The 13984-nt window shown below is 44.1% G+C and overlaps 1 protein-coding gene across 3 annotated transcripts in view; it reads left to right on the top strand.

Moving 5' to 3' along the window:
* VWA8 (von Willebrand factor A domain containing 8) overlaps positions 1–13984 on the top strand; it is a 96649-nt gene that overhangs the window by 29266 nt on the left and 53399 nt on the right. For all 3 annotated transcript variants that reach the window (XR_014566649.1, XM_083748365.1, XM_083748364.1), the window contains exons 14-21: positions 352–465; positions 3112–3280; positions 3988–4065; positions 8400–8515; positions 9108–9214; positions 10281–10387; positions 11022–11093; positions 12293–12369. Coding sequence is in view for 2 of the 3 variants with exons in the window: in XM_083748365.1 (XP_083604491.1) it covers positions 352–465; positions 3112–3280; positions 3988–4065; positions 8400–8515; positions 9108–9214; positions 10281–10387; positions 11022–11093; positions 12293–12369 (840 nt within the window). In the remaining variant the exon portion in view is untranslated. The remainder of the gene's footprint in view (positions 1–351; positions 466–3111; positions 3281–3987; positions 4066–8399; positions 8516–9107; positions 9215–10280; positions 10388–11021; positions 11094–12292; positions 12370–13984) is intronic.

Here is a 13984-nt window from a genome sequence, read left to right as displayed (position 1 = left end):
TCTTTCAAAAGATAGGAGAGCAAGATTATACTTCATGCATAATTTAAAAAGCAAGTGTTAATTCCTTGTCCTAGTTGCATGTTCTTGATCAGAGCTTTAACTCTGATTCTGAACTTTCGCGGTAAATTGCATCCTTCAGAAAATGTGTTCAGATTGGAAGATGGCCCTCAACTCATGCATGTTCACCTGCAGGTTTGTTTTATGCGTGGATATTTCAACACATGAAGGAATTGCTATGATGGTCAGCAGCAGGAAGGGCAAGCATGAAGTGTCTCTAATTAACAAGTACTGATTATTAGAACAGAACCTCTAACTTGCTTATTGCCCTCTATTTTGTAAAATCCTGTGCAGGTTGATTCATGACAGAGACATTACTCTGTATGATGGCACTAGATTGCTCAGGAATGAGAGATATCAGAAGTTGAAAGAAGATCTACAGCTTTCCGATGAGGAACTACAGCAAAGGTAGCCTGCTGGGTGGTGGTGGTGATGATGAGGATTAATGTTTGTTTGCCTGTTTTTCTGACTGTGTTGCCCCAGCCACTCTGGTTGACTTCCAACAAATTAAAACATCACACACATCAGACACAGTAAAACATCAGACACATTACAGTGGTGCCCCGCAAGACGAACGCCTCGCAAGACGGAAAACCCGCTAGATGAAAGGGTTTTCCGTTTTGGAGGTGCTTCGCAAAACGAATTTCCCTATGGGCTTGCTTCGCAAGACGAGAATGTCTTGCGAGTTCCTGCGGGGGTTTTTTCCCTTCCCCCCCCTTTTTCTAAGCCGCTTATCAGCTGATCCGCTAAGCCGCTAAAAGCCGCTAATAGCGCTAATCCGCTAAGCCGTCAATGGGCTTGCTTCGCAAGACGAAAAAACCGCTAGACGAAGAGACTCGCGGAACGGATGAATTTCGTCTTGCGAGGCACCATTGTATCAAACTTCCCTATATAGGGCGGCCTTCAGATGCCCTCTGAAAGTCAGATAGTTGTTTATTTCCTTGACATCTGATGGGAGGGCGTGCCACAGGGCGGGTGCCACTACCGAGAAGGCCCTCTGCCTGGTTCCCTGTAACTTTGTTACTTGCAGGGAGGAAACTGCCAGAAGACCCTCGGAGCTGGACCTCAGTGTCTGGGCTGAGCAATGGGGGTGGAGATGCTCCTTCGGGTATTCAGGGCTGAAGCCATTTAGGCCAGCGCCAACACTTTGAATTGTGCTTGGAAATGTACTGAGAGCCTATGTAGATCTTTTAGGTCCAGTGTTATATGGCCCCGGTGGCCACTCCCAGTCACCAGTCTGGCAGCCACATTCCGGATTAGTTGTAGTTTCTGAGTCACCTTCAAATGTAGTCTCACGTGTGTTGCAGTCGTCCAAGCGGGAGATAACTAGGGCATGTACCCAGGCGAGACAGTGCACAGGCAGGGAGGGCTGTTGTGTCAGATGAAGCTGATAGACAGCTGCCCTGGACACAACCAGTTTAATCAGTTTATTATGGTCATAGACCAGCAGTTTGCCCTGGACGCAGAAGTGACCTGTGCCTCCAAGGACAGCTTTGAATCCAAAATGACTCCCAGGCTGCGCACCTGGTCCTTTAAGGGGCACAGTTGCCCCATTCAGGAACAGGGAATCCCCCACACCTGCCCGCGTCCTGTCTCCCAGAACCAGTACTTCTTTCTTATTGGGATTCAACCTCAATCTGACGACTGACACCCACCCCACAACCGTGAACACCCAGCCCAAACCCTGTGATGATGATGAAGAAGAAGAGTTTGAATTTAATATCCCGCTTTATCGCTACCCGAAGGAGTCTCAAAGCTGCTAACAATCTCCTTTCCCTTCCTGCCCCACAACAAACACTCTGTGAGGTGAGTGGGGATGAGAGACTTCAGAGAAGTGTGACTAACCCAAGGTCACCCAGCAGCTGCATGTGGAGGAGCAGGGAATCGAACCCGGTTCACCAGATTACAAGACTACCACTCTTAACCACTACACCACACTGGCTCTCCAGTGTGATGATACCTCCCAGCAGTTTCATATGTTAAAAAGCACGAGGGAGAGGATGGAGCCCTGAGGCACCCCAGAAGTGAGACCCCCCCCACTACTTTCTGGACACTGCCCAGGAGGAAGGAGCGGGACCACTGCATAACAGTGCCATGCTTCATAGAAAGCTCTGTGGCCACAAGAAGCACAATAGCTTGTTTAAAATCCTGGGTATTTTCCTTCTCATAACTTTCCCCCTAATTTTTTAAAATAGTAACATCCAGAATATGTGTTTGTAGCATATTTGCAGTGCATGAGGAGCCACGGACTTTCTGTGATCTGTAGCTAACTGGCAATGACTCAGAGGAGCCTCATGAATGTGATGAGGCTGCATATCGCTGACGCTTTGCACCAGTGGCTCACAGATATTTTACCACGGGAATCTTTTTCTTTTTGAAGGCCACTTGCCCTATTAATGTGCAATGCAGCCTGTAAGGGAGCTGACTGCCAGAGTCCCTGCATTTCCCGACACAAGTCATCACACAGAGGGATTGGAATGAGTTTCAGAAATGAGCTTGTTATCCTGTTTACTAGTGAAAATAGAAGTGTATAAAATAGAAATGTGAAGACAGCTGCCCTACAAAAGTTGTTCTTTCTGTAATAAGCATGGTTGCTTTTCTTCGACATTCGCTGGTTTCCTACATTTTGACAATTGCAAATTCATTATTCCCATTTTACATTATTTATTTCAGACGCTTTGTTGTTTGTGTTTTATCAGTCAGGGATTATCTTTGAGGCTTATGACTTTAAGCTAAAAATAACTGGTGTCACCACCAGCATTTTGATCTGAGTGTTTTCAGCAGGCACTTCTCAGCTTAGTCTTTGAAATACTAGATTTTTTTTTTGTAACCGCCACTTTCCAAGCAGTGATGTCTAATGTACCATTCTTGTTCAGAATGCTGCCATACTGTGTTGGTCCGACAAAGTGAAAAAGAGAATAATGCAGGCATTGCCACCTCTCGGACCATGCAATCAGTGGGAATGCGAAAGCAAAACGAGCTTTTGATCTGCATTCAGGTGTTCTTCAGCCCTGGGCAAAGATGGCACATCTAAAACTTACCATTTTCTCGCAGGTCCATTTTCCCCATTCAACCTTCCTTTAGGATAATTGCCTTAGCAGAGCCACCTGTCGTAGGAAGCTCCACGCAGCAATGGCTGGGCCCAGAGCTCTTGACGCTTTTCCTTTTCCATGACATAAAGCCTCTGAACAAGAGCGAAGAAATTAAAGTTATTAAAGGGGTGGTAAGTATTTGCAAAACTTTGCCTTGCTGCTTGGCTCTGGGTAGCCATTCAAGGAGTCCTTTGAATGGCTACCCAATGCCCTTTCTTTCTCTCTCCCGCCCCCCGTCTCCCTCTGTTCTCAGCTTTTTGAGAAGCAGGAGGTGTGCGAGGTGCTGCACAAACGGTGTTTTTTGAGTTCTGCCCTCTCATTTATACTGTGAAAATGAATAGATCATATATATAAACAGAAATACATGCATGGTATGTATGTGTAATACATGTGTACGAGAGGGATCGGCAACAAAATGTTGCAGTGTGGTGGACAGTGTGGACAGTCTGCTGTCCAGAGTGCCTATCGAACAGGCAAGCAGGCCTGTCTCTTTCCAGATTACTCTCTTCTACTTCCATGGCCTCCTTCCCCATTTGTGGTTCCCCCTTCATGAAACAGACATTCTCTGTTCTGTGGCTACTGAGCATGGTTTGTCCTCAGTGATCTGGGGTTTTTTTGGTCAGTGATCTGGGTCAGTTTTCCCCCCTCAGTGATCTGGGTCTTTCCTCCTAAGTTTATCCACCCCCCACCCCCCAAGTTATAGTTCTGTAAACTTTGAGGTTTTCCAAGGCTGCTGATGCTTCTCTGTGGATGATGCCATTTTGGCAATGTCAGCACTCAGATAATGAATGAATCATATAGTGCTAGCCATATTTTATATTTATATATATATTTTCAGGTTCCAAATGTTCCTAGTGAAGCAGTGGAGCAGCTGCTGAAACTAGCACACAAACTCCGCGAGACAAATGATCCCACTGTGAGTCCAACCATTTGAATTTCAATTGTTCCGTTTTGTTTTGCTTTCCTTCTTCTTTATCGCGTCCTGTGTTTGCCTAGAATAACAGCACTGCTGCAAGACCAACAGCAAATGCCCCACTTACCAGCCTAGCAGCTGCATGGAGCACTAGCTGCAGCCTTCAGACTGTCTTCAAGGAGAGTTCCATGTTGCAGTAGTCCTGGTGGGAGGTCACCAGAGTATGGACAACTGAGGCTCTTCTGGTCCAGGAACAACCGTAGCTGACAAGCTGACCTAAACTGGGCATAAACACCCAGTTCATTCAAGGGGAAAGTGCAGTCCTTCCCAGAACAGGTTATTCACCTAATTCCTGGACACAGAAGCAGCCCCACTCCCACGCCTCTCTCTTACAGCTTCAGATTATTGCTCTCAATCAGCCCATCACTGTCTCCCAACACCAGTCACACCTTCACAGCCTCCCCTAATCACACCTAATCACAGCCTCCCGCAATTCAGATGGAACGGAGAAGTAGAGGACTCCGTGGCCTCGATCTGCAGGTGACGGCTCCCAATGGTTTCATATGGTTGTTGAATTGCATAAGGGAGGGAATGGTCCCTTGATGGTCCCTACAACTCAAAGCCATGGGACTGAGCCACGGTCTTCAAGGACCACTTTCTGGTGGTGATCCTTTGGGCAGGAGGAGTGCCTCCCCTGAGTAGTGCCTTTGGGAGACTCAAGAGAGAATCCACAGGGTTGGTGTTAAAACTAGGCCTGAAACCTGGCTAAATGAGTGCAGATAATCTGCTTTCTCCAGGCATGCCAAGAGCTGGCCTGCCACATCCCTCTTGATGTAATCTTCTATAATCTTGATCCAGGAGGGACCTCTTCAGGAGGCTCCACCACTTCCACTTTATGGAGTGGGCATCATCCACTCCCTGGATCCAGCCAATCCCCCTCCTGGATTTTACCAGTCCTAATGGGCATGGATGGAGAGGGCACGCAGTCTGCCTCACTGTTGCAAGTGTCCTGTAGACATTCTGAGGCTGGAACCACTTAAGCTGATGCCACAGGCTGCAACGGTGCTCCAAAGACCTCCACTAATTGTGGCATCATGGATCTGAATGATTTTTCACTCCCCGCCCTTTACGCCTCAACAGGAGTCTGTGAGTGGCCCATTAATGATACAGCTCTGGTCTGGACCAGTCAATTTGCTGCTCCAAACACCCCTACTGGGCAATTCTCAAGAAGCCATAGTGACTGAGAAGTTGTTCTCTTTGCTTCCACCACTGACCTGTGTATTTGTACCTATATTCGATCAGATTCCCATTGAGACTTGTGCCACCTGCGCTCTAGCCATCATCCAGCACCCTTCATTACCCAGAATTCCTCAGAAAACAAAGGAGCCCATTGGACTGCCCTCGGTCAGAGAGGGCTCTTAGAAGCTCATTGATGACCATCTGCATTTTGCCATTCCCAGTGAAACTAGGACCTAGAAGATTCCCCCAGAGCATTCAGAAATGTATTATTTGACTACCATTCATTCTATGTCTGCATTTAAGAGGAAATGATTACACATTACGTCTCTTGGATGCTGGTACAGTGGTACCTCGGGTTAAGTACTTAATTCGTTCCAGAGGTCTGTACTTAACCTGAAACTGTTCTTAACCTGAAGCACCACTTTAGCTAATGGGGCCTCCTGCTGCTGCTGCGCCGCCAGAGCACAATTTCCGTTCTTATCCTGAAGCAAAGTTCTTAACCTGAAGCACTATTTCTGGGTTAGCGGAGTGTGTAACCTGAAGCGTATGTAACCTGAAGTGTATGTAACCCGAGGTACCACTGTAGTTTTGAAGGGCAAAAAAAAATCAATGTATTATTCATTTAATGCCTAATTAGCACCCAAATCTGCTATATCTAAAAAGAAAATCTCTGTGGCCCTTCACATAGATACAGATTTCTGACATACAGTGAGTCTGAAAAGTGGGGCCTCTCCGCAGGGATAACGTTTTGAAATTTCAAAATGTCCAGAGGCCTGCACGTCAGAAGTGAGTCACAGTTCGGACCGAGGGGAGATTCCTACAGATCAATAGTGACATGACATCTGCAGAAAGATATAAATAGCCCTCTTGTGCTGCGAGTTGAAATGTACGCCTTAGGTATACAATCCTTGATGGCTCATGCAGCGTCAGGGAGAGAATCTAGCTGCTCACTCCCCCCCATAGGGTTCCAGATGCATGTTTACCCTTGTGTAAGGCGATAATGACAGGGCATGAACTTGGTTGCTAACCTGTTCAATACACAAATTACTCTTGCTTTTAAACATGACCTATATCTTGAACTTGAATGTCCCTGCCAGATGTTACATTTTCCAGAGTCTCTTTCTGTTCCATCTAGAAAATGCTCATATAAATAGTTGTAATTTGCTTGCATCTTGGCCATTGGAGAAAAGCAAAGTTTACTGACAACAAATGGATGTGAATTTGTGAGCAGTTCTGCTTTGCAGTGTTAACTTATATATATATATTTAAAAAGCTAACTAGTGCAAATTTGCTGTTTGAGGAGAGTGAGAGCCAACTGTATAAATGGATTCAGTGTCTCTTCTAAGCCACAAATAAGGTCAGGTTTAAGGTGCTGGTTTTGACCTTTAAAGCCCTATGCGGCCTAGGACCCTCGTACTTATGGGACCGCCTTTCCTGGTATGTCCCGCAGAGGACCCTAAGGTCCATGAATAATAATAGCTTAAAGGTCCCGGGCCCTAAGGAAACCAGACTATCTTCCTCCAGGGCCAGGGCTTTTTCAGTGACATCTCCAACCTGATGGAATGCTCTGTAGAGAGCTATTCTGCCTGGGCTTCAATTTGAATTAGCCCAATTCTCTCTTCCCTTTCCCCCTTTCCTCTTCTATGAAGAAACCCTTTCTGGGACCCCACATTTAAATTCTTCCCTGTTCCCCTTGCCGGCCCTAGTAGGACCAACTTGGCCAGTTAGCCCTGGTGATCATTTGATGTCTACTGACTGGGGTTTTTTTTTCCTTTCTCCAAAATGACCCCTGAATTTTTGAATTTTATTGATATTGATGCTGCATTTTATGTTGTATTTTATGCTGTTTTATGCTGTTTTTAAGTCACATTTTAATCAGTGTTTTATATTTGCTGTTAGCCGTCCTGAGCCTGGTTTTTAAAACCAGGAAGGGCGAGGTATATATATATAAAAATATTATTATTATTATTATCCCAAACACTATGGCTTTGGAAAGCGCTACAAATGGTGTTCCTCTGTTAGTGCAGGTATTTGAGAGAGAAGCTGCAGTATGTTTGCTGCTATCTCCTTACTGGTTCCCATTGTGCTATACTTACCGTGTAACATCTGGAGTTGGATGGACTGTTCTTATAGTTTATCATGCTGCCATAACCCCAGGGATCTCTTAACCACAGTTAAGGACTCAGAGGCAGGCTAGGGGATTGGGTACTTGCTCTTCGCCAGACCACCCCACTCACTTCACTTGATGGGATTGACATTGGTAGAGCATTGAGCTGACACTGTTAAGGCCAACCAGAGTTTGCTAATCAGCTTCAAACTCCGATTTCAAATTCCATTTAAGAGGGAATTCTGGTTAACCATATCTAATCATCAATCAATCTTTATTACGGTCCAGAGACCCAACAAATCATTACAAATCAATAATCATACAGCCCACCTCCAGGTTAAACAAGCATTTTGTTTAGAATATAGGGCTCATTTGTTCTTGCAACCACCGATAAAAACTTTGCCACTGCTAATGTTTTAGCATTTGTCCGGTCTTCCAGTAGGAACCTGACATAGTGAGCCTCTGATTTTCCCGGGAAAGGTACCAGCAAGGGTAGTATCAGTTCAGGCCTGGCTTGCTCATATTTTGCACAATGCAACAAAATATGTTTTATGGAATCGATGTCTTGAGCACACGAGCAAAGTCTGTCCTGGTAGGGAACTCCTCTCAACCTGCCACCCAACACTGCAGAAGGAAAGATGTTTAGTCTGGCTTTGGTGAAAAGCCTTCGGTAGTTTGGTACTGTCAGGTTTTTAATGTAAGATGTTAACTTAAAGACATATCCATATTGAACTCCTACTAATGTTAGTGCTCAAGTCTTGATGCTTGAACTTCCTCAGTTGAGATCTAATAATTGACATCACTGTGAATTTATGGTATTTTTTATTTGGATAGTGGATTTTTTCAAGTTATATAGCACTTAAAGCAGAGATGTGATTGAATTGCGCACTGGTGTCAGTTGCATAACCATGGTCAGCTTGGGATTTAAGCCGTTTTCCTCCTGCGTTACTGATTAAGAAATGGTGAATAAAATTAATTTTACTTTGGCTAGGCTCAGTCATTGGCATCATCCTTGTCTACACGGCAGCTCTTGAGAATTTGTCGGCGTCTATCTCAGTACCCAGATGAAAGACTCTATGATGCTGTCAATAAAGCTTGTCTTTCCAGGTATATTTTTGCATTATTACGGTTGTGAATTATTATTATTATTATTATTATTATTATTATTATTATTATTATGTTTAGTTTAACAACACAAATACATTATTTATTAACAATCTGAAATTTCCAGATATTGCTTTTGATCTTTCGTTTAACTGAATTCCACTTGTGACGATAAAAGGGCAAAGACAGAATTGCCTCACAGGCCAAGATCAGTCTGTACACTGGAGGTTCCCTCCCTGTGCTCTACAGCCCCCGAGTACCGTAAATAGGTTTGTGACCTTTGTCTTGGCTAGTGTTGTTTTAAATAACTAATGTGTGCATTATAATCTGGGTGCATTTCGCTGCAATAAGGATTAGAGCAATGAAAAGAAATCTGAGAGTTTGCTCTCCCATGACATAGTGTCTAGGATCCATGCTCAAACACAAACACATTTCAGTGGACACGTCTGAAGTGGTTGAGGCAAATATGTGGATGGTATTCTAGGACCACAATGGACTATGGTCTTGTCTCTCTGTATTGGAGAATTTCAAATATTGTTGATTATTCCCCCCCACACACCCGAAAATAAACTTTCTGCTATTTCTGTCTCATTAGGTTTTTACCCAACCTTGCAAAATCTGCTTTACATAAAAATCTGCTGGACTCCGGAATTGAAGCAAGCCCCATTGAAACTCTGGAAATGGAGGGGAAAGGCTATAGCTGTAAGCTGCAGTCCGTCCTCTCTCTCTCTCTCTCTCTCTCTCTCTCTCTCTCCCTCCCCCCCCCCCCCCGCTTCTTCTGTTAAAGTGAACTTTAGGATAAACAGGTCATGATTCAGTGTTTCAATCTCACTACCTCCTAGAATGCCATTTGCGCACTTGTACCCTTGTACAGTGGTGCCTCGCAAGACGAAATTAATCTGTTCCGCGAGTCTCTTCGTCTTGCGGTTTTTTCGTCTTGCGAAGCACGGCTATTAGCGGCTTAGCGGATTAGCGCTATTAGTGGCTTAGCGGCTATTAGCGGCTTAGAAAAAGGGGGGGAGGGAAAAAACTCGCAAGAACTCGCAAGATGTTTCGTCTTGCGAAGCACGCCCATAGGGAAATTCATCTTGCGAAGCACCTCAAAAGACGGAAAACTCTTTCGTCTAGCGAGTTTTTCGTCTAGCGAGTTTTTCGTCTTGCGAGGCATTCGTCTTGCGGGGCACCACTGTACTCTGAGGGTTTGCTATGGCAGTCATTTCTCTAAGCAAAGGGAAACCCAAAAGCTAAATGGAAAGTATTCAAGTGCAGTCAGGCTAACCAGAATACTGGCAAAGCACATAGTGAACAGCTCATTGCTGAGAGCAGGCCTCCAATTCGGATCTCTAAACTCCTTAAATGCACAAGTCAGAATCACTTTTTTCTTCTCAGAACCACATTTCCTTCCCCCACCCTCCAAAAAACATATTGACCAGCGAGCCATTGCATGGGGCTGCATTTCCCCCACTTCCCTAAAACATGGCCTCTTCCCCTTTCTGCTACCTGGAAGATCTGTTGTAACTCTAAAAGTAGTAACAAGCATGTAAGACAAATCATGGCATCATATGTCTACACAGTATTTAGTTTCTAAATAGTTTCCAGGTTTTAGAATGCACAACTCTCCTGATAAGCATGTTCTCTAGCTTTCATAATGACAAGTCTCAATGTATCTTATGTTTCCCACCTCCACGACTTTGCTAAAATCAAATATTTCCATTGCACTTTGAATGGATATAGTTGTGCATATATGTGGTTTGTATGAAACCTCCAGGTGAAGTGGACTCGGGAACCCTGAAGATTGGGGCAGTCACAATCCCGATTTATAAGCCCTTGGAGAGGATGAAAGTGCCCGATGTTCTCTTCTATGAAAATACCCAAGTAAGTGCTGATCTCTCACTGACCAATTTCGGCCAAGATTTTAATAACAAATACTTACGACCAGATTTCTCTGCCATCCTTTTCTAGTGTGATTAAAACACTGCAAACGTTATTCAAATGTTCTGACTAAATACATCGCAACCGAAGAATTTTGTTAACAAGGTTTCTGTGGCTGTTTCCAGCAAGAAGTGGCACTCCTAATTTCTTCACTTACCTCAAGTCCCATTTGCCACGTAGGAAGTTTATTAGGAGATTTCTTCTTCCATTCATTGCTGTGTTAGTTCACCTTCCTAGCAGTGGATTTTACATTTTTCTGCTGTGCGTTAAGGACAGCCTCTGTTATTATGCCTCTATTATTATCAGTGTCAGTTTTAGTATTATTCAATAGATTCATTACTGACCTAGACGTACTGTAGCTGAACCAATCAACATCAGTTCTTAAATTATATAGATTAATGTGTAATTAAAGGAAACATATATTATTGCCTCTCTAAATGAGTGTGACCACTGTGCATCACCAACACCACCAAAAATTACACATGTACATTCAAGAGCTCTGGAATACTTTTTTCCTGCTGCCTTGCCATTACTAAGTTGTTTCAAGTTTTACAAAGAAGTTTTCATTTCTCTCTAGCATATGATGGTGATGGAAGATATGCTAAAAGACTTTTTGCTTGGCGAACACCTTCTCTTGGTTGGCAACCAGGTGAGAGCAACCCAATTTTTCTTGCTAGTGTGTATTTTATTTTACTGTAATTAGTATTTATTGAAAGCTCTGACCTGGATAATTTGACAGAGGACTGACACTGAAAAGTCCACTGCTACTGTACATGAGGAAAAAACCTTGCAACCAAGGATGTAAAATTATTTTGACTATTACCCTCAGAATGAGCTTTGGGTCTCACAAAGAGCTTTGGAAAAATAAGCAGACTAAGGTGGTGTTAAAAAGTGTGTGGCTCCAGGGAAGAGATAGCCACTACTTTGCAGTGTGGCAGCAAAGCCCCTGCCTGGACGTGGGTGGTGCTGTGGCCTAAACCACAGAGCCTGGGGCTTGGCGATCAGAAGGTTGGTGGTTCGAATCCTTGCAACGGGGTGAGCTTCACTGCAACCCTGTATATTAACACACAAATAACAACACTGTGGGGTGCGGGTGGAGCTGTGGGTTAAACCACAGAGCCTAGGACTTGCCGATTAGAAGGTCGGTGGTTCGATTCCCCGTGACGGGGTGAGCTCCCGTTGCTCGATCCCAGCTCCTGCCAACCTAGCAGTTCGAAAGCACGTCAAAGTGCAAGTAGATAGATGGGTACCGCTCCGGCGGAAAGGTAAACAGCATTTCCGTACGCTGCTCTGGTTCGCCAGAAGCGGCTTAGTCATGCTGGCCACATGACCTGGAAGCTGTCTGTGGACAAACGCCGGCTCCCTCGGCCTATAGAGTGAGATGAGCATGTAACCCCAGAGTCCTCCACGACTGGACCTAATGGTCAGGGGTACCTTTATGTTTACCTTTTGTCTACTTATCTGAACCCAGGCTTATGGCTGGGCTCTCCTCCTTCATCATGAATGGTAGCTGAGGACACACCTACAGCTCGTTGTTTGCAAGGGAAGTCCTTAACTACTATGAGCCCAGCTTCAGCTGACATTGCAAAGCCAAACCTTGAGTTAGCTACTGCAGGTGCTGGGAAAGATCTCCTCTCCAGAAGTCAGCATGTTCCCACAGTCCCAGGAAGCCATTATTGACTGTGTTGTGCAAACTAGGCCTAAAAAAAATGTTGTTTCTACATACAGTATTGCTTTTTGTTAATCATTTTTCCATGGTTGGGGTTTGGTTTTCCTTGGTTGTAAAGAATATTTAATCCTGTTGCATTAATTTGCTGTTAAGGAATGGAATGGTTTTCCTTTCTGCAGGGTGTGGGGAAAAATAAGGTGGTTGACAGATTCCTTCACCTGCTCAATCGACCAAGAGAGTATTTGCAGCTGCACAGGTAAGAGGGGCTGTGTAGTCATTTTACATGACTTCACAATCAGGTAGGCACCTGTTTAACCTGTTTTTAGCTTATCATTGATTTTAATCATTTTTCAAATGTTTTAAATAGCTGTTTTTACTGATCATTTTACTGTTTTGTTCTTGTAAACAGCTTTGATGCTTTTTTTGAACGCTCGGTATATCAATTTTATTATCTCAATTATTGGGCTTTGCTATAAATTATACTGGATTTTTCAGACACTTGGCTGGTGAAATGTTACAGATGCTTCCAGTAAATATCCCTTTAGCTGGCCCAACCTACTTCCAATACAGTGGTACCTCGTGTTAAGTATTTAATTCGTTCCGGAGGTCCGTTCTTAACCTGAAACTGTTCTTAACCTGAAGCACCACTTTAGCTAATGGGGCCTCCCGCTGCCGCCGCTCCGCCGAAGCACAATTTCTGTTCTCATCCTGAAGCAAAGTTCTTAACCTGAACCACTATTTCTGGGTTAGCGGAGTCTGTAACCTAAAGCGTATGTAACCTGAGGTACCACTGTACTGGATAGAGTGATATAGCAATTTAGAGTTGGAGTGAATAACAAGGTCACGGGAAATGTGCTGCATTTAAAGTTCTAACGAGATAAGAAATTAAACCATTTTTAGAACATAATTTTAGGAAAAGGTGAGTTGAATAGTTTGAGCAGTCACTCGTGAGAATGAATAGCTAATAAACAGAGACAAATGCACCCAGATCTATGTGCTCTTGCATGTTTCCCTCGGTGAAGCAATGCTTATTAACTTGTATCCCTCAGTTTAGCTTCTGAGTCTCTTCATGATCCTCTCCTGTTTCCGTCCTCTTCAATTCAGCCATTTCAGCTGATCAGGTCCTTCAATTACCTCTTCTGTTTTCCAACTCAACTCCTAAACAATATTTTCACTCCCCTTCTCAACCTTTTTAGCCAATCACCAAAGGAGAGTAAGTTTCTGTTAGTTAAGTTTTTATTTCCCCTAATTGCCATGTTCCTGATCTAAACCTTTTAACATCCTGTGCAGAATTTCCTGAGCAAAACATCCCCTTGAACATTATTTTGAACTTTTGACCCTTCCGTTCAGGAAAGCTGCAAAAGCAGCCATTTTGCAGCCCATGTTGTAAAACCAAAAACCAAATGCAAAATGGCTGAAAGTCCTGCTCTTTTGCTCTCTTTGGAGTTATTCAATCCCGTGGGTGGGAAGAGGAGAAGTCGCGTTTTCCCATGAAAGATTCCTGCCTTCCAGGGGGTTGGACTAGATCTTTCTTATCCCTTCCAACTCTACAAATTCTCTGATTCTATGTTGAACAGGAGGGTGCATTCGATGAATTCCAAGCTGAGACAGGTTGCCTTGGAGGGATTTGGGGTTTGTCCAAAGTTAAAGCAAGTGTCCCTGAAGCCCCTTGTGGCATCTTGGCAACCCAGACATAAAAAACATGCGTGGACAAGCAAAACTGTTTCTTTAGGTTTATGGTGAATGGAGAACACCAGGGGAGAGGGGGCAACTTTGCAAAATTGAAACGTGTGTTCTAAACAATGCATTGGAGTGGAAAGATTCTGACTGGAAAGGGATTAAAGCTTTCAAAGGTTGTTCAATAATGCTGA

This window comes from Podarcis gaigeae (genome assembly GCF_964106915.1).
Source record: "Podarcis gaigeae genome assembly, chromosome: 7".
Taxonomy (NCBI): domain Eukaryota; kingdom Metazoa; phylum Chordata; class Lepidosauria; order Squamata; family Lacertidae; genus Podarcis; species Podarcis gaigeae.
The sequence above is the reverse complement of the archived record's forward strand: the minus strand, read 5'-3'. Positions and strand labels throughout refer to the sequence as shown.